Source organism: Opisthocomus hoazin, chromosome 2 (genome assembly GCF_030867145.1).
Source record: "Opisthocomus hoazin isolate bOpiHoa1 chromosome 2, bOpiHoa1.hap1, whole genome shotgun sequence".
Taxonomy (NCBI): Eukaryota; Metazoa; Chordata; class Aves; order Opisthocomiformes; family Opisthocomidae; genus Opisthocomus; species Opisthocomus hoazin.
Window position 1 is genome coordinate 28,854,137 of NC_134415.1, and position 20,008 is coordinate 28,874,144.

The window sequence follows — 20,008 nt, forward strand, 5'->3', positions numbered from 1 at the left end:
CGGAGGGCATTTGACAATAATAAAATATTTCTCCCAGCGGGTGAGCTGGTAGCAATTGTATTGTTGCCATCAAAGCTCACGTTTCAGCAGGTCATTACCATCATAACAAGCCCTTGGACCAACTGGCATGGACATGCAACATTGAGCTCCTGATGGGCACATTATTTCAGACCTTTAACTTCGCGGAGAACAAGACAAATACTCCTGGGAACGGAGGATTATATTTAGAAATTCCTTTCTTTTCTGTTCTGCTTAATAATAAGAGCCTGCGTGTAATCAATCTACCGCCACTTGCTTTTTTATATGAACGGAGATTGTAAGGAGCCAGGCTTGGGAATCTGCACCCCAAGAAAGAGCGGCCTTTAATCTGAACAAAATACTAACAATTAGCATGGCCGAGACGTGGCAATGCAAACACTTCTGAGCACTTGTGAACGCAAATGTTACAAGCAAAGAAATGCAGCCATATTCTTTTCTGTGGTTACTTTTCATCCCCCCTTCCTTAACAGCAACCACAAGGAGGAAGTTTGTGCTCTATATGTTAGAGACAACCTCTATATACAGAGCATCAGCACGTCATCAGACAGGAAAACCACGCTCCTGGTGAGGCAGCTACAGCAGGCAGGCTGGATAACGAAGGATATAGTAATTAGCGAAGTGCCATGTGAAATCAGAGGCCTACATTACACAAGAGAGATGAAATGCAAAGCGAAGGAAAGGTGCAAGTAAAAAAACGCTGTTAACAAAAATGAACAAAGGCTGTAGAAAAAAATTCAGAAAACAGATGGAAGCTGTCCCATTCTTGAGTTTAGTGCAGGAGCCAGGACTGGAAATGTTAAAAAAATACAAAAGAGGTGTTTTCTGCTGCAAAACCCTGTACACAAAAAATCTCAGGTGTTTTTGTGCTTAGGATTTTTTTCCAGTCGGGCATTACAGGGCGATGCTGCAGGAGGACACTTACAGAGGTGCTGCAGGAGGGCTTGTCCTACTACACACAGTATTATAATCTCTGTTATCTTTCAGCATCCATCTTTCATTTTGTTTTTGGTAGTTTGAGGGATTTTTTTAACATATTTAGCCTCTGTTTGTATTTCAGCAGCATTGGCGTTGGGTATTAGGCAGCACGCATAACCGCAGGTGTAGTAGCACTGACCAGAGCGTGATTTTCACGCCATTTCTTTCTCTAAGAAAGGATCAGCTGGAGGGACCACACCAGGCGACTTTCCATCGGTCTTTGCCAGAACTTTTCACACTGCGAACTCACAAGGTCAAAACAATCCACTGACCGAACGAAAAGCCCAAATTCCGTCAAGTTAGACGATTACTCGGACGTGGCGCTCCAAACCAAACTCGGAGCCTGTGGGGAATCCCGTGCCCTTTAGTGGCCATCCCCCCTGCATGGACACTGACGGCACCGGCCAGCTTGGGAGCGGGCGTGGGTGCCGGTGTCGCAGTGCGGGGGGAGCGGAGCAGAGCAGAGCGCTCCATGGCTAGGCTGGCGCGGTGGTGGGGGCAGAAGGCCCCCAAACGAGCACCTGCAGTGGCAAAACCACGCTCTTACACTGGGATGGCTTCTTTTACTGGGGGGAGGGGGGGAAAGGGGGATGGAAAAAGCATCAGCCAAAGTGTAGTTTCGCTGAGCTGAGCCGTATCCACACCGGGAAGAGTCTGTCCGTCTGCCACCTCCTCATCCTAGCTAAGCAGCGTCGCTGGGGCTGCAGCAGTTGAGAGCAGCAGCAGGATGCGTTGGTCCAGCTACGAATGCCACCGCCCCAAGGCCCCCCCCCCCTTTTTTTTTTCCCCCTTTAAAGATTTAGTAGCTATTTTGATAACTGGGAGCAGTTTGTGCTCCCAGCCAAATTCCCCACAGACACCTACTGAAACATTTCTGCCTGCCAAAATGTTTCCAGTGGATTTCTGTGCCCGTCCTGGCCTCACTGCGGAGACAGCGTAGGGAGGAGACACAAACCAAACCAACTCTGCAGAGTTGCATCCCTAGAAGCAGCTCCCTGGATTTTCTCTTCTGCGACGCTAAATTTCATTGCATGGTGCTTCGTGATCCCCTCATGAAAAATGGTACAGAAATATTAGTTATGATTTTTTTAATTGTGTGTGAAAACTTTACCCAATGATTAGAGACAACCACGTGTTGAGGAAGACTCGGAGCACTACTGTTGACATTTCTTTTTCCCCTTTGTGTGTGAAAATCTCTAACGCTACGTTTTTCACTTTGAAGTGATGGCGCAGCATTCTGCTTTCCTCGGCAGAGGTGCTTTGCAATAACTGAAAACCAGAACGCTGAAAAAGGGGGGAAAGCCAGTTCTGTGCCGGAGCGCCTGCACGCCTGCGCACGCGGCGGTGCCAACGCTACAAACCAACCCCGAGCTCCTTCTGCAGAGCCGGCGCAGGACCCATCTTCCTACTGCTCTGCCGCTCCTTTTACTCACCCCCCTCCCGCCCCGTTTCCTAGGACAGTTAAAACACAGAAGGTGCTGCTGGCAGGGAAGAGGTGCCCTCCCCTTCACCGGCACATTGCTACCGCGCAGCACCTCCCGGCCCCGAGCATCACCGCTCCCCTCAGGAGCCTCTGCGCCCTCAGCCAGCACCTCCAGAGAACGCCCAGTAGCGAAGGTGAGAAACACGGTGGCAAACACGACAACAAAATACTACCAAGGCAGGCTAAAAAGCCAGAAAAGCACACGTTGGCACTTCTGAGACGGCTCCAGAAGGGTCCGCAGGAAAGCGGGGCCGACCCCGAGGGAGCGAGCGAGCGAGCGACAGGGCTGCGCCCTTGCGGGGGCTCAAGGCTGCGGGAGGCCGCTGCCCGCCGGGTCTGAAGCAGCCAGGCTGCTCGGCCCCCCTGCTTCTTGACGCCTTATCAGTGCTCTTCGTTAACACCAATCTACCTTATTGCTCCGGTGGCCATTTACTTCCATTCAGAAAAGCTGGATCAAATAATACAGATTTGTTTATTTGTTTAACCCAGAACACATAAAAGGAGTCTCCTGCAGCAGGAAATGAATGATGGACACGGCTGTTGATGGAGAAAGCAAATAAGTACTTCTAGATGGTACTAAAATGATCTTAAAATAGTGGGAAAGTTTCCTTTTATGACATTGACGGAGAGGCAATGATTTTGAGTAATGCAGGTTGATGTGAAGATGCTTTAAGATTAAATAAGAGCTATATAAAGGCCTGTCAGCCTGAATTCTAATGTGCTATGAGACATTTTGCATATTTAAGAGTATGCAAAATGTCTCGTACCACACTGGAATTCATTCTGACAAGGCTTTATATAGCATTTATTTACACTCGTATTGTACTTTCAGGGAGAAGGGATAACGCTGGCTCCTCCCTGAATGGAAGTAACAAAAGGTAATGCCGATTGCTCTGTTTCCTTCTCTGAAAAAGAAAATAAAACCAAAAAAACCCCACAACACAAAAAATAAAATAAAAGCAATCAAAAGTGGAAGCTTGTTTAATATTGCTCTACCATCATCCTGAAAGGCATAATAATTTGAGTTACACATCTGAACTGATTGGAGTTACAGAATCATATCTCCTTTTTGCATTTAACAATATATACAATATAAAATAAATACATTTACACAAATGGACATTGGTTGGAGCACACGGTATGATACACATCACAAAAATATACAGTTGATTGCTATACAGATGTGAAGCCCATCTACAGCTATAGACATGTTTGTTTTTATTTGTTGTTTCATTTTTTAACTACTGGCTATTATGCAACTCCTGGATTATTATAAGCAGGTTAATTTTTTTTGTCCTTTTGCGATCTTTGCACGATAAGACTGCCATAAAATGTTTTCCTAGGCAGGTAAACAGAGACGCTTAAATAATTAAAATACAATCACCAACACCCATTTTCTCTTCTATAAGAAAAATAGCAGTTTTAATTTTTTATATCTTTTTATGTTATCATTTAAATGCAAAATAGTGGAATAAATACAACAATCTGATCTGATTGAAACAAATGTGTAACTTCTGGGAGTTACACAATCATATTGCTTTAAATAAGAAAAAAATTAAAAAATGAAGCAAAAATAGAAATTAAATCGTTATGGCTAAAACATACACCCTTTGAAATTTTCCCAACACTTCACATTAAGTAATCTTAATCAAGTGGTCTTGAAAGAACTCTTCTCCAGCAAGGTTTAAGATGAACAACATTCTAAAGCCCGTGCAGTTCTTTTCGCTCTGTTTCAGGTAATGCTCTCACAGTCTTGAGATACTTGTTCTTTTGCAGCTCCAAAAAATTACGGAAAAGGAAAACTAAAGTTTGCACCGTGTGCCTTTAACACATCTCCATTTCTTGTGTGTTTTTGTATACTTCTAGTCGATTGGCTTTTGACCCTGAAGCCCAAGTTCTTTAATGTGATACAGCAAAAACAATATTTATATTATATATTTATATATATATAGTGTACTTGAACAGTAGCAACTTAAACCCTGCACAAACTTTCTGGAAAATAAACTTTTTTTTGCACTCTTACATATATAAATAATCTTATAGAATCAGCACCTTTTTCCCAGGAGTTGTTTTTTTTTTTTTGACATTTTTCAAAAGGGATGTGCCAATTTCTGAACTCCTATCACAGCTATAAATTTCAAGTTATTGACCATCTGAATGAATTGCTAATGATGATTTACCTAGAATCACACTACAGTCACTTCTCTACTGAGAAAACACAACCTACAATATAGTCCCATATAGCTAATGATAGATACACAGGTTTTTTTTTTTTTTTTTCCTAGCACGGGGCCGATGGAGCATCGGCCCACTGTTATTTTGTTTAAAGCACACAACGTAGCAATAGTTTTGGAAACTTGTCCGCACCAAAAAAGTTTTGCAACAACACAGAGCGAGTTAATAACAACATCTGAGAGATGATTGGATAAAAGCTATATTTACAGCATTTAAAAATTAGACTTATCTATAATCTTGAAATATTCAAAGTTTTATTTCTAAGCTATACATTGGTATTCTATAATAAACTGTTACAGAAATTATCCCTTGTTTTGAAAATATTATGATTTCAGTGTGTATCTGTTCATAACGAGTATTTGTTTGGAGTTTCCATCTCTTAATTATTACTAGGAAGAACCTTATTACCGGTAAGGAATAGAATATACTACTGTAATCTCCTGAGGAATTGTACATCCAATATTGTCTCTAATTCTACCCTGTGTCTATAAGCACACACCACAAGAATCCAAACACCACAAGAAGAACAAGACGACAGTCTTTGAATGCAACATAAAAATTCAGAAAAGCACAGCAAACATGAAACATTGAAAAGCTGAACTACATTTCTTTTGTTTGTTAGGATTACAATTTTAATTACATCTGTGTACATAGAATAAGGATGTTCACATAGTACAGGGAGCAGCTACTAACACTGGTACATTGGTATAGCATTTGATGGAGGTTATTGTTTATTGGTTATTTAGCGACTGTAGTTTTCTGGGGGCATCTAATCGGTTTATACATTAGATTACACCTCGTAACAGTCTTGAAACTGACTGACTTCCATGCTGTGACAATACTGGTTGAAAAGCACATATACTGGTTTAGCTACTTGTCAACGATTGCCATTTACAAAACAAAATCTAGATCAATAAATAAGGTATAGAAGTGGTAAATTCTTCAATTTGGTCAGAAGTCTACTGCTCTGATTTCTTCATTTTGCAAACGTCGGTGTTTGCCTTATTGCCTCTAAGCTACTATTGGTTCGTAGGGTTTTTCTGCGTGTGAGGTTGCGATTTTGCAAACAGGCAGCATCTCGTTCATTTGCAACTGAAGCAGTTAGAAATCACGTAGCAACTATACCTTCGTACAGTCGCTGCCTCCGAACACCGTTACAGATTGGTATTTGACATGGAGTATTTGTATGTTAGACTACTCGGATATACTGCAGGTGTAATCTAATCCTTTGAGTCAGTGAACATTTAGTTATAAACTGGAGCTCATGTCAAGAAACTGGATGTTTTGGACCAGACTGGCACACAACATAAATTGCATCCGTGATAATATGCACCTTCCCTTCGACTATTGCTTTAGTAAGATAAATTCCCACATTAATAAATGGCTGAAAACTGGTAAAGCTGGTACAAAAAAATCTCCGTTAGTAAGAAGAAACAAAACATTTAAAAAAATCTTCCTTCAGGATTCATTTGTCCTTCATTATTGTTCATCATTGTTCAAGCCAGCACAAAAATGCAGTATTTCTTTCTCTTTAGTATTGCATGAATGAATAAAGCTTAAACTATTCCCTGAAAAAGTTACATTGTAGCTAACCTAAGAAATATCTGGAAGACTTGAAAAAACAATTAAGGAATCAAATGGCTGTAACTGATCTAGATGGAAAATGCAATGGTAAGAAGCAGCCGATGCATCGTCGCTTAGTCGTCTAATTAGAGACTGCTCCTATGAAATCTAATACTGCATTCAGTCAGTTCATCGTGTTGTACTGTACTGCTAGGTACGGTGGTTCTCTCTTTGATTCCTTTGTCATTGGGGACATTATGGTTCATAATAAGTTCAGTGGCATCCATATTATGGATTTCCATCCTTTGGCAGGCCTGGCTTCCATCTCTCTTCAATTAGAGACCTCTTTTAAAAAGTTCAGCAGCAAAGAAAAAAGAGAAAAGGAAAAAGGAAAGGAGAGAACTGAAAGGAAAAGAGAGAAAAGGAAAAAGAAAAGAAAAACTGCATCAGAAAGACACAGAAGAAAAAGTTGAAAGCTGCTTCACAGTCTTGCTGCTAAATATCAGTGCAGTCATTTTTTCCTTAATTAAACACTAAGTTTCTTTGCCATTATTATCCTGTTTATTTCCCTTTTTTTTTTTTTTTTTTTTTTTTTTTTTAAAACGTGCATGATGGGGAAGCCCATGATGCTTTAGTCAGACCTTGGCCTCCAGCATTTCCAAAAAAAGTTTGTGCATGGGGACTTTGCCTTCCAGTTTGATGTTGTAGAAATGCTGCACGGCCTTGGTGGAGGTTTGCCTCAGAAGCGGGAGAGTCATCAACATCTTGCCTGCGCGACGTGGGTCTTCCATGTGCTGCCCAGCCTCGTAATCTTGCAGAGCCTCATGTAAGACGTCCTGAAGTTTCTGCACTGCCTCAACATCCTCTATGTGCATTGAGTCTGCAAAACAGAAGATGAACAGGAGGTTTCAGTTTGCTGTGCCAAAAGTCAGATAACGCTATGGCTGCGCAACACTTTCACTGGTTCTCTCCATCCTCTTTCACAAAGAAGGAAGATAATTACCCACTAATTTCTATATTGACCTTCAGGAAAGTATCTGGAACTGCTGTGGAACTACAAATGTATAATTAACTCCTGTGTAAGTAATCCTTCTCCTCAACCTCCTCAAACGAGTAAAACAGTCACCCTCGCTGCTCCATAAATCGTCTCTTACCATCGCTCTGAGGGAATGATAGTGCCAAAGGGCTGTATGAATCCAGGCCTGCGTTTTATCAAGGAAGCAAGAATGTCTGCCCTGCTACGGAAAAGCTTGGCAAAATTCTGTGTCAGGCTCCAAGGCTGTGGATCTGGAAGCCACGGTCATTGCCCACTGCTCAGAGACGCTAATCGCGGGGTTAGGACCACTGCACTGACACCAGGGCAAAGCGGGCTTGATGGGATTTCCTGATGGGTTTACCAAATTTTTTCTCTCTCAGACACATTCAGACAGACAGGCAACACTTAGTATGTTCCTAAACGGCTTTTTCACTGTGAAGCTAACACCTCCTACAAGGTGTAATCCTTCTCTCTAACCCACTCAGAGGGCGGTTTATTTTGTTATTGTTGGGGTTTTGCACTTTTTCTGAATCACCCAAAGCAAGCACCTCGCCCTGTACCTTTCCAGGTGAGATGTTTTGGAGGTGTAAGCATTGAGTGACAAGGCTAGATGCAACGCACACCAGGAACTAAACTAAACTGCTACATGACCTGGAAAGATTAAAAGCAATGGAAGTGTGAAATAAAAAGAAAAGATCTAACTGAAATAACTGTAAAACCCTCAACAGCATAGATACAGAAAGGGACGATGTCCCTGAGAACATGCAGTTACTGGACCATGCTGAGATGACTTCGGACGAGCAGCCCTAATTCTCTGAATTTTATGTAGTCATAAATGCCAAAAAACCCCTGATGTCCAAAGCGAGGTGCATGCAAGTAAGGAAGAACAGTCAGAGGTGAAAGAGGCCACCAAACAGCCTCTATCAGCTACTGAAATTTGGATGGTCCACAGACTTAGAGAGCCAGTAAAACACCGTGTGAAAATACAACTGCTGCGAGGAGGTACAAGTCCTAGGAATACGCTACACTGTGCAAGCGTAGCTCAGGGTGAAACCGAAACATAGAATCACAGAATCACAGAATGGTAGGGGTTGGAAGGGACCTCTGTGGGTCATCTAGTCCAACCCTCCTGCCAAAGCAGGGTCACCTACAGCAGGCTGCACAGGACCTTGTCCAGGCGGGTCTTGAATATCTCCAGAGAAGGAGACTCCACAACCTCCCTGGGCAGCCTGTTCCAGGGCTCCGTCACCCTCAGAGGGAAGAAGTTCTTCCTCATGTTCAGACGGAACTTCCTCTGCTTCAGTTTGTGCCCGTTGCCCCTTGTCCTGTCGCTGGGCACCACTGAAAAGTCTGGCCCCATCCTCCTGACACCCACCCTTGAGATATTTATGAGCATTTATAAGGTCCCCTCTCAGCCTTCTCTTCTTCAGGCTGAACAAGCCCAGCTCCCTCAGCCTCTCCTCATAGGAGAGATGCTCCAGTCCCCTCACCATCCTTGTAGCCCTCCGCTGGACTCCCTCCAGTAGCTCCTCATCTTTCTTGAACTGGGGGAAACATGGTGTTATTAAAATGTATCCTTAAGTACTCTAGTTAGTACAACGCTGCTTTGCATCTTAATTTTTGGTTTTGGAATAAAGCTCCTGTTCCCAGACAGAATAATGTCTAAGAAGTTGGACGGTGAAGAACCCACTTCTGTCATCGTTTCCAAGCCCTGTATTAAGCAGCACGATGCCCTGGATCAGTATTCTGACAGAGACTCCTGTCTTACCCTGTTGATTATAACAACATCGAATTTTGCACGTGCTTCAAATATCTGAATTACAGGCAGAGAATTAAGATGCATCTAAGATTCATTTCCTAAAAGCTGACTTGCAACTATTTCCTCGGGTAATTAGGCCAGACAGTAAATACCTCTCTCTTTTCAAACACAGACGTGCAAACTAAAACACAAACCAGTAAGTAACAGGTTAACAAAAATGTTCCAGCTTCTATTGTCAAAACAAATGTGCAAATTGAAAAGAAAAAAAAATAAAAGTTACAGCTCCTGCTCTAAAACAGACACTTAATTATATACAAGTTTGGATCATTTAGCACGTTTTATTGATTCTGATGACAGTTTATCTGTTAATTACACATAATGGAGTCCTATGGGAATTTTACACGTTTAATAATTCGGAGTCTTAGCGAGTACATGCTCTAAGAAGCATGCAGTTAAGATAGACGCTGCAGGGATGTGATACTGCACATCAAGGTGCACTGTGCTGAAAGCAGAGAAACGCAAAAATATCTCTCTTAGGGAAAAAGAAGGCTACAACATTTTAAAAAAGACAGGGAAATATTACCTCTAGCACAATTTAGTTCTAATTAACGTGAGACTGTTCCCCAAATCCATACATTTTTGATAGTTTTCTAATACAGCAATTCTATTAAATAATTCTGTGTCAATAAGAGAAAATCCCTGAATTCTGTGTCCTACAACAGATGCAATTGGTACAGACACGCTAACACACACATACAAACGTGACTGATGTCTTAAGCACAGTGTCCAGCGAGCAGCCTTAATTTGAAATGCAAACTCCAAACAAATTGTTGTGTTTACTCCCTGACGCCTTACCAAGTCCTTGGATATTCACTGTTGCGCTACACAACACACGATGTGCCACTCTAAATATTTTTTTCCATGAACCATGCACAGTTTGTGCAGAAATTACACATCTTTTCCTTCTCTCATCAGACACACAGTGCAAGGACCAGATTTGCTGGGGAACCAAATCGGAGCATTTTATCAGCAACAAAGTGCTCGGCGAGTCGACGACTGACTGTTCTTGTGCATTTTATTCTACACCATACTGCATAGAGAGACAGGCTTTTCTGGAGAACCTGACCATAAAAATTTAGTTCTCAACCCTGTACAAAACTGGTCTGATTCTTCCCAGACTCAGTATTTGTAACTGCAACCATGTCTGAGTTTGCAAATAGATGGATGGAGTTCAGACTAATGTATTTTTCCCCCGAGATCTTTAGCTCTGCAGTCTGGATAGCAATTTGGCCTGCAGCATTAGGAATATCTATGCCCTACATATTTCTTACGCAGAAACTGAGTGAGGAGGGAAAAGAGGAAGAGAACACCCCCAGAAAAGGCAAGAACGGAAGGTGAATCAAAACCTGCCCTCTGATACAGCTGTTACACTCCACGCTCTCGAACTCTTCCACTCCGGACAACATCTGAAAACAAGGGATCTTCTCCTCTCCTTGCAGGGGTGATCCTATACCATCCCTCTGCTAAACAGAGCAATTGCTTACACGGAAAAGTAATAGTAGTAAAGTATTTAATGTATTTGTTGCTGTCTTTGAAATCAATTTAGCAGCTGGGAAGAACGTGACCAGCCAGCTCTCCGCTGGCCTAACGCAAGCGCTCCGCTGCCAAACAGTGGTTCATGGAGCAGCTTAGGAAGCTGAGCCTCGGGAAACAGATTTTGAAACAGCAAATGAGGTGAGAAAGAACAGCAAAGAGAGGGGCACTTCCAAACAGTGATTAAGACTTCAAATTGTTCTTTTAAAATGGCAGTTTAGCTCAAAAGATTTAAAAATGGTTTAATAAAATCACTAAGATTACTTCCCATGTACAAAAAAGATTCAAACTCATTTCAGCTTTACCCATTTTAGGGTGTGCTAATGTTTAAATGCAAAATCTGTGCTATTTAATTAGACCATGATTCAGCTCGCAGATTGCTCAAGTAAATATTAATCTCTACAAAGATCCTTCTTCAAGTTTCAGCCTTGCAGTCTGGAACTTCCACTTTATTCCTGATATTAAACGAATGTAGATCTTAATCTCTCGGGCGTAACCCTTTGAAAATAAGGAAAATGGTTGAAAACACTGAACTAGCCAAGGGGAAAAGAGGAGGAAAAATAAAAGAAAAGAGAAATTTTTTCAGTAACTACAGACTGGTAGACGTAGAAGTGAATTCAGAGCAGGTTAACTTATTGCTGATAAGCCCACTCCTCACTAGTAAGAAAGGCCAATGTCAACAAGAACCACTATAATTTAAAGAAAAGCAGAGTCTGTGTGACAATCCAGAAATAAAGAAATAATTCCACAGAAAATATGAAATCGAATTATAAGTTAGGTACAAAGATTTTGAATGTTCTTCCTATAGCAATAAAAGCCCTAGAAATGATACTTTTTCTCTCTCTTTTTTTTTTTTGTTTTATGCAGATTTGTAGACAGTCTGGATAATTTACAATTTCATCCTACACAGGTAATATCCAGAAGAAACCTATACCCAGATGTAATACACTTAAAAATCAGTGCCTACATAAAGAATGAAATTAAACAGGGCAATTCGAAAGCGTTGTCATTCGAAAGCAAACAGGATTTGGTCTTATATGCCCTGCAAAAAAGGTATCCCAGGCTGGTGAACCTGAAGTGCTCAATAGACAAACACAAGACTGAGAACACGGGATTTCAGCTTAGAACGGGGGAAAGTTGCTACTGATCAGTGCCATGACGGGAGTGAGTGAGACCAACAAACGAGGACAGCAACTCATTGAGCTCTGCTTTGACAATCTCGTTTTATCCTTCCAAATGCTTTGTTTCACCACCACAAGATGGGAAAACAGAACTGTACCTCGTCTGATCAGCCGGCTGTTTGTATCATTGTGCAGAAATGGGAGAAAACTAGAGTTCTCCTCCAAGAACACCACCACAAGGTCCAGACAGAAATTCAGATTACAATCTACCTCATTTAAAATTCAAGCTCCATCTCAAATGCAGCAGACAAACATCCAGCCACCCAGGAATTATTTAGCACACACCACAGAGGGTGACAACTAGCTAAAAACCGGAAAGCACCTCAACTGAGGGCAAAGAGACCTCTCAAAATACTGCTCTGACAAAAGTAAAGGCTGGTATGGATGTATTTTGTACGTAACATCACTAAGAAGCAGTAAAAACCCAGGGATCTCAAATGAAGTATTTCTTCATGTCAGAAAATTCAGGCAGCACAAAGGAAGAGATTATTATAGTGAATGAAGCAGCAGGGAGTATGCAGCAGTGAACACACACATTAAGGTGCTGATAAAGCACATCAGAGAGGCAAATATCAACAAGTACTTGAAAGACAGCAATCGGTGTGGTGTTTGTGATTCCGTAGAGGTGAGCAGTTCACAAAACCAAACCGGATAAATCAGTTTAGAAAGTTGTAGGTTCCTGGAAGAACTGCCTGGGCTGAAGAGTAAGAACAGCAGGCAAAAAGGTTTTTGCTTTACGTCAAAACAACAAAATCCTGATCTGGATTATGTCTCAAATAAGAGGAATTTATTATCTAGATTGTATTGCCAACCCAAAAACCCCACAAAAACCACCACAGCGTCCACTGACGGGTGAACTGTTCTCAGCATGACAGAACTCCTTCCTCTCCTGCCTGAAATGGATGCCAGATTCACACGGGAAACTTGCATTTTTGCAACATACTTGCCCACACTGTGTTTCTGTATAATGTTTATGCGAAACACAACACAGTGCCTTTTTGAAAAGCACATTGCTTAAGACAAAAGCAACCCATGGAAACTGTCGATAGCAGATCAAACTAGGTTCTTGGTTCCCTTACCCAGCAAAAATTCCCATCCTTATCCAATGCAGAATTGAAATTGCCCCAGATACTGACTTTGGTCCTCCCTGTGTAGGGTCAACAAATATACTTAATTTTGACCACCTACTTGCCTGTCTTTCCTGAACAGAACTATTTGCTGGCGTCTGCATGGCTAAGCTAAGAGACAAGCATATAGACAAACAAAGTATTTTCCCTTGCAAAAGAGTATGGTAAAAATGATCTGACATGCAGACTATTCTATTTGAAACAGACACTTCAGTCGGAATATATGTTGGAAATTAAAGAGGAATAAATTAAGAATTCCTGGTCCATGGGAATTATAGGCAGTGGAAACCAGAAAAGTAAAACAAAGGCTTGTATTATTGATTTTAGTGAACAAGTTCTTAGTCTGGATTGCACTGGTTTGGCCTCCTTTTAATGAGAGACACGAAAACTGAAGCCTCAGTTTTTTACAACACAGTTTTTTACAACACAGTAGGAAACGAAGATGTAGTAAGAAAAGAAATTACTTCACAGAACACGCCTATTTATTTCAGGGGCTAACTGGATTAGCAGTGAACTAAAACTACAGGCATAAGGCAAGCTAAAACGTAAGTAAACCACCTGCTTTTTATTCCTGCAATGGCTTACTTTCCAGTAGGATAATGCAATGCAGAACAAATTGCGTACTGTGAACTGGTTCGAGTACCTACTCAATAAAGCTACTAAAACTCTGGAAAAAAGGAATTCAAATGATAGAGCTAGGGGGTAAGATACCAACTAAATGAAAATGCTGAATGAATGCCTCAAAATCCTTTTGATGCGCTACAAGATGTCAGTGCCCTAACTACTACTGTGAGCCACTAGTTTGGTGCTGCGGAAAAGCAGGATGAGTAACAGCGAGGAGCAGTAATTGCATGGGTGACAGCGCGGCTCATACCGTGGGTTTCCTACCCAGACAATCCGCCTGCCAGCACCGAGTCGCCCCTCGGCAGCCGCAGCCCAGCGCTCCCCTTGCAGTCCTGTCCCGGCAGTCAGGAGCCCAGGGCTCCCTTCTCCTGCCGGTCGCTGGCCTCACTCGGCCTCTTCGGGAGTCCCAGGCTGCTAACACGGAAATAATATCTACCTATTTCATAACTAAGTGAGGAATATCTCAAAGTTGCTCAGTTACTCGACCAACTACCAGAAAAAAGAAAGAAAAAATTAAACCATTAATTAATTCTGCTACCATTTGCTTAATGCTATCATTAAGCAAATGGTAGCAGAGTTACTTATTTTCTCTAAGAATTGCGGGTGCTATCTATTTGATGACATGAAAATGGGATATGAAGAATAAACTGTGTTCAAGCAGACTATAGTGGCAACATCCTTTTCTAAAAATCTGTTTCTATGCTGTACCACTCTCTATACAAAATGACATGAAACAGTTCACAGACCTTGCTATTTATATTTGGCAAAATATACATTGGTAACACACCGGCGTGTATATATATATTTCATGTATGCCTATTCACAATAGATACATTTTCATCATGAAACGGTGCCCAGCGACAGGACAAGGGGCAACGGGTACAAACTGAAGCAGAGGAAGTTCCAGCTGAACATGAGGAAGAACTTCTTCCCTCTGAGGGTGACGGAGCCCTGGAACAGGCTGCCCAGGGAGGTTGTGGAGTCTCCTTCTCTGGAGATATTGAAGACCCTCCTGGACAAGGTCCTGTGCAGCCTGGTGTAGGTGACCCTGCTTCGGCAGGAGGGTTGGACTAGATGACCCACAGAGGTCCCTTCCAACCCCTACTGTTCTGTGATTCTGTGATTCTATGAATTCTAACACCAACAAGATGACTAAACAAAATAAAATTAAAAAATTGGCATTATTAGAAATAAAATATAGTATGCTGTGACATAAAATAAGCCACTGTCTATACTGGGAATAAAGATGACGTCCTGTGGAATATAAGTGATTTATAGGGTTCTACCAATTGATTTTTATTATGATAATATTGTTTAATGGTGGTAGTCTAGTACTCCAAGTACAATGTTTTGGTGGCTGGAAAGCTAAGTAGTTGTAAGAACAAACTAATTTTGTTACCAGGACAGATGACTGCGTAACTTTACTGTCATCAATGTTGATCTGTGCTTCATTATGCTAAAATGCACAAGATACTTCTTGGTTCTCACTCCTTCAGCACTGAATGGGTGCCGGGTGTTTTTCAGGAGAGTTAGTAAGAGAAAACAGAAACTGTGATGGTGAGCGGAGGTCCTTTTCTCCTTCTGGTGGTACAGGCTAGACAGCTAGTATTAGCATTTAAGATAAAATTTTCAACAGTGCATAGGGTTATACTTTTAAGTGCCCAGCATCCACATCTGGGTCAGATTCTTCAAGATGCCAGGAGCCTATTAGGCAGATACACACGGATCAGATTTTCAAATGCGCTAATGTATTTTGACACTGTAGTTTCTTATGTTGGGTCTTAGCTGGGAACTCAACTGCTCTTAAAAACCTGGTCTGGGTTGTGACTCCCAAGCTCTTCTGCAACATTTGGCCTGAAGGCACAATTTAGTCCTCACTGATCAGGCAATTTCAAAAAACTGCTCACCTGCAGCTCCCTGCTTAGTATCACCTAATCGATACATGAAAGCATTTTCTAATACAAGAGAGACGAGCAGGTCATCTTTTATGTGTTGGAGCGTTCACGTGCGCGTGTGCGCACTCGTGTACACTTCAAACATATTTTGTAAATTTTTCACCTTCCCTTACACAAGAGGAAGTAATTGGTACATGCATGTTTTGGAAACCATTCAAAGTTGATTTTCTGCGTGGGTAAACAAAGTGCTCATTGGTGCCAGCTTGCTTCGTTTGGGCGGTGTGAGGTGGAACGCAGGGCAGTTGCATCCTGCAGCTTCAGGGCACCTACTTGCTTCTGTGTAGAGAAGGTACCGAAGGACGGGAGGAACCCGTGATACTGACAGGATAAGGGCAACGCTCTCTGGACTTCGAGCATAAAGGCTGTATTAATTAACTATCGAATCAATGGAGATGTTTAGAACTAACCTGATAAATTCTATATTAAGCACTATGAGTTAAACCCAACTGTTGAAATCATGCCTGTGTAGACTTCAACATACAGAGGACTGAAATGTCTATACAACATTTGTGCTTTTATATATGTATTTAAACTTTTCAGATGCTACATGCACTCCATGTGCAGTGACAACCTACGAGGTCGCTACTCCTTGCATTTCTGGAAAGTCACAGAGGCTGCATAGCATTGGCCGACCCTGCACAGGGAACATTCGATAACGGCTGTCAGAGCATCTCCCTGAAACACGGCTCCTCCTCCCCACCTTTCAGAAACCAAAAGGCAGGATTACCTCAGATTGACTACTGCACAAGTAGGCTCTGTAGGCCTAAAGAAAAGTTAGCAGCTGGGGTGCTTCAATGCTCACAGTACTGAGATTTGTTGGCCAAAAAAAAGCTTGTGGTATTTATTTAAACAAAATACAATCAATATGAAGACAATCTACAATTTCTTTTTCCTGCTTCTATACATCGGCAGGGAAAAGTACTATAACACTGTACCATAAATCACTAACACAGATACAGAGCCATAAAACCATCTTTGTCTACTGCTTACAGCAGAGTCAATCTGGGAATCTTTCTAGACGGTGCAGATATGGCAAATATGTCTGAAATGCCTAAGATTTCTTATTATACTTCATCCATTCTCTCTACAGCTATAAACAGGCTAATACATTTTGAACCAGAAAAATAAATACTGCAAGTTTTGGAAGAAAGCAGATGTAGCAACAAAATATATTAAAATATGAATTGCTCACTGCTTGATTTTGTAATGGTATTTTATTTCTTTTTTTCAGATATAGCTGCATTTACATTAATCAAGTTCATAGCTCTATGAAAATAAGCTATTTCTGTTTTTCTCTATAAAAAAATATAAACTTTAATTTTACTTTCATTTTACTTTCATTTTAGCAGCATTTGTAAATTCAAACACTAGGGGTCTGATCTTCTTTGATGGGCTGTAATTCTGCAGGTGCTATTTTACACCTACAGGTCAGTGTAGTACAGCTGATGGAAGTTTGGTATCTGCTGCACGTACAACCTGATGCTGAAACGCTGAATGTCAGCAGTCAAAACATTCTGTTGAAAGGGAAGTCAAATGGCTGGGCTGCTTTTTAACTCCTCCTTGCAATAGTTTCATTTTAAAACATCAATTTTATTTCTTTTAACATCAGGGCAGGAAATGTTTTCACTTCGATGTGCCCTGTATTTTAGTACGCTGAACTGTATTTATCTCTGACATTACCCTGGTTGTAATTCCCACCAAAGTTAATGAAGCTATAGATGATTTTGACACACTCTGTACACAATATATGAATGAACTTTTTTTGGCAGCAGTATCTTTTATTATTACTTAAACACTGCATGTCTTTTTTTTTGGGGGGGAGGGAAAAAACCAAGGTGTGAGTGGTATTTAACACCATATTCTTATATTCTAGCCCCTTAGCCTTTTTATTAAGTAAACTGTAGAAATATTTCTAATTCAGTCTTTGAATTACAGAATCAAAATAAATACAAAAAACTTCTCAATTTAGACTCCTAATTCCAGATAACTTTCTTGCTCTGTTCATTAAGCATGACCAATTTTGAGAAAAATCCTTTTTGTAGCTGCGAAGCACCCTCAAGTGTCTATTTACAATGGTTAAAAATGATAAATAAATCTTCAATTAAAAAATAATTTTGATCTTTGAGGGGCATTTCAGCATTTTGTTTCTTCTGGAAATAATATAATATTCTAAAACTAAGGGCAGAGTTAGTGGGGTGGAGAATATTTTACAAAGAAACTAATAAGCATTTTGGCTTTGCATGTTTTTGAATTATATTTCCAATTAAAAATGCAGAGTGCTAAATCACATTACAAAGACAAATAGGAAAGTACAACTTCATTGTTGAAAACAATTTCCCTCCTATCAATCTGAGGATTCATGCATCAATATTGTAGATGAACTGTTAATTACAAAATCAATTAAAAAATTATTTCTAAAAACAGTCACGCGTCCTGGCTCTCAGGGGGGCAATTTGGGCAGAAGGTCTCATCTCACTAGGACCGCGCCAAATCACAAGTCGTCATCCACAAGTAAGCAAAAGCAATCTGGTTTTTCATTTTTCAGCGCGGCTGAGCCCAGCCTGAGATTGATCGTCACATATGGCCCCAGAAAACAAACTGTCAATACCTTGAATGCTGCAGAATTTGAACAAATAGCCGTCCGCCCATTCAAGCCACTCATTGCATCCCATTTAACAGATTTTATTGACAGTTTCCTTCTTGTAATTAAAGGGAAAACTACTGGCCAGCAACCAAGATAAAGTTCAAAGATAGGGTCAAAACAAAAGCAGATGGAGGGGCACGGTGTGACTGTCAATGGAACATAGCATCAGAGCATGTTATTGACACACAGGTATCTAATGATCGGCACGTCATTAAAGAGGGATCTATCGTGAACTTTATGCAAATGCTAAAAGGGACTTAAGACCACAATAAAGCATGAGGGAGACACAAAAGGAAAAACAACAAAGCACAAACGATTTTTACTTATCTGACAGTATTCACTGCTTCAGCACTTTTAAAATCAAATGCAGAAAAAAAAATTCTTTCTGAGATTTTTAACTCTTGCTGCCCACACAGGTAATAATTTTTGCAGAAGCATCCTCATAAAGGCAGAGGATCCGTAAGGTAAGGTGTGGTCCTCGCAAGAATAAGTAAGAATTTCCTCCCTCCTCCCACTTCCTGAATTCACCCTATCAAATAAATCAGTAGCTGCCTTTAAAGGGAACATATATAGCGTATTCTCATGCATGCTTTCAGTTCATTTTAATTGCAATGATTAGATTTGCCTGGATTGTGGAATGGATTGAGGAGAACAACATCTATATTCATGTGAAAGGATCTTTGCCTGTAAAATACTCTTCAAATCATACAGTGCAGGATTTTTCACTCCCTTAGGAACTTATTCTACAATTACTTAGAACAGAAAGCCCTCCTTAGTCTGAACTGCTTGTTGCCTTTTAGGCTAAGGTCTGATTAGCAAATTCTTAATATGAAAACTGTGTTTAAAACAAGCATGCAGAAAGTATTATGGAGAAAAAAAAAGTGACATATTAAAAATGTAGCAACCGTCATGCCACTCTGCCAACCTGAATTAGCAAGTGCTATAGCTTTGAGGGTGACAAACTCTTCTTTCTCCAGCTTCATGCTCTTGTATTTCTTTACCAGCTGCAGTATGGCATTGTTAAGGTCAAGAAGGCCTGCCAATTTGGATTGGTCTTCATCCATAATATAATCTTCAGCATATACGAGCTCATCCTCGAAAGAAAGTGACCGGTATACAACCCCGAGAATCAAAATCTCCATCCAAGCGCTCTGCAGAAGGCTCATCTGGTCAGCTAGAGACAAAGTGGAGAATCCTGAACAGGCAAAAAAACAGGAAAAATATTAAGCATGGTTGGATTTGTTAGAAATCTGCTCCTCTTTTTCATTTATTTTTATATACATTGTGATAACTCATGTATGTACTGTATTATTCTCCCTCCTGCTTTTGTGCCTCTCCTCTCTCTCCTACTACAGGAAAGTAAATCAATATAAAATCAAACATTTTCTAATCAACATACGAAGTTATGAACAAGTTGGAATTTGCAGGCTCCTTCTGTAAGAATCATAATAATTTGGGGAGTACTGCAGTGATAGTTTGCAATTTGCATGATGTCTTCTTTGTTCTGAAATACTCATGCTTCATCCTAAAACCTGATGCTGTGAAACAGCGATCTGATGACTCTGTTCATTACTACCATAAACCAAGAAGGGTAATTTAGGGCAGGAAAAAAAAGCCCCACCTTTTTAAAAGGGAAGATTTGATGTTTTAATAGAATTAAGGTGTGTATCACAAAGAGGAACGTTGTCTTCGAACTTTAACCTCAAGGGAAAGAGAAGTAACGCCTACCCTCCTCAGAAAACACGTTAATTACTTCTGTAATGGCTCCCGCCTCTACCACACTTGTTGAAGTAA

At 40.8% G+C, this 20,008-nt stretch overlaps 1 protein-coding gene across 15 annotated transcripts in view; it reads right to left on the reverse strand.

The window, feature by feature from the left end:
* Positions 1–3,462: 3,462 nt before the first annotated feature.
* The window catches only part of ESRRG (estrogen related receptor gamma), a 412,075-nt gene continuing 395,529 nt past the window's right edge, over positions 3,463–20,008 (reverse strand). For all 15 annotated transcript variants that reach the window (XM_075413010.1, XM_075413003.1, XM_075413011.1 and 12 more), the window contains 2 exons: positions 19,140–19,409; positions 3,463–7,175 (listed from right to left, as the gene is read on the reverse strand). In XM_075413010.1, coding sequence (XP_075269125.1) covers positions 6,931–7,175; positions 19,140–19,409 — 515 coding nt within the window. In that variant the 3' untranslated portion in view covers positions 3,463–6,930. The remainder of the gene's footprint in view (positions 7,176–19,139; positions 19,410–20,008) is intronic.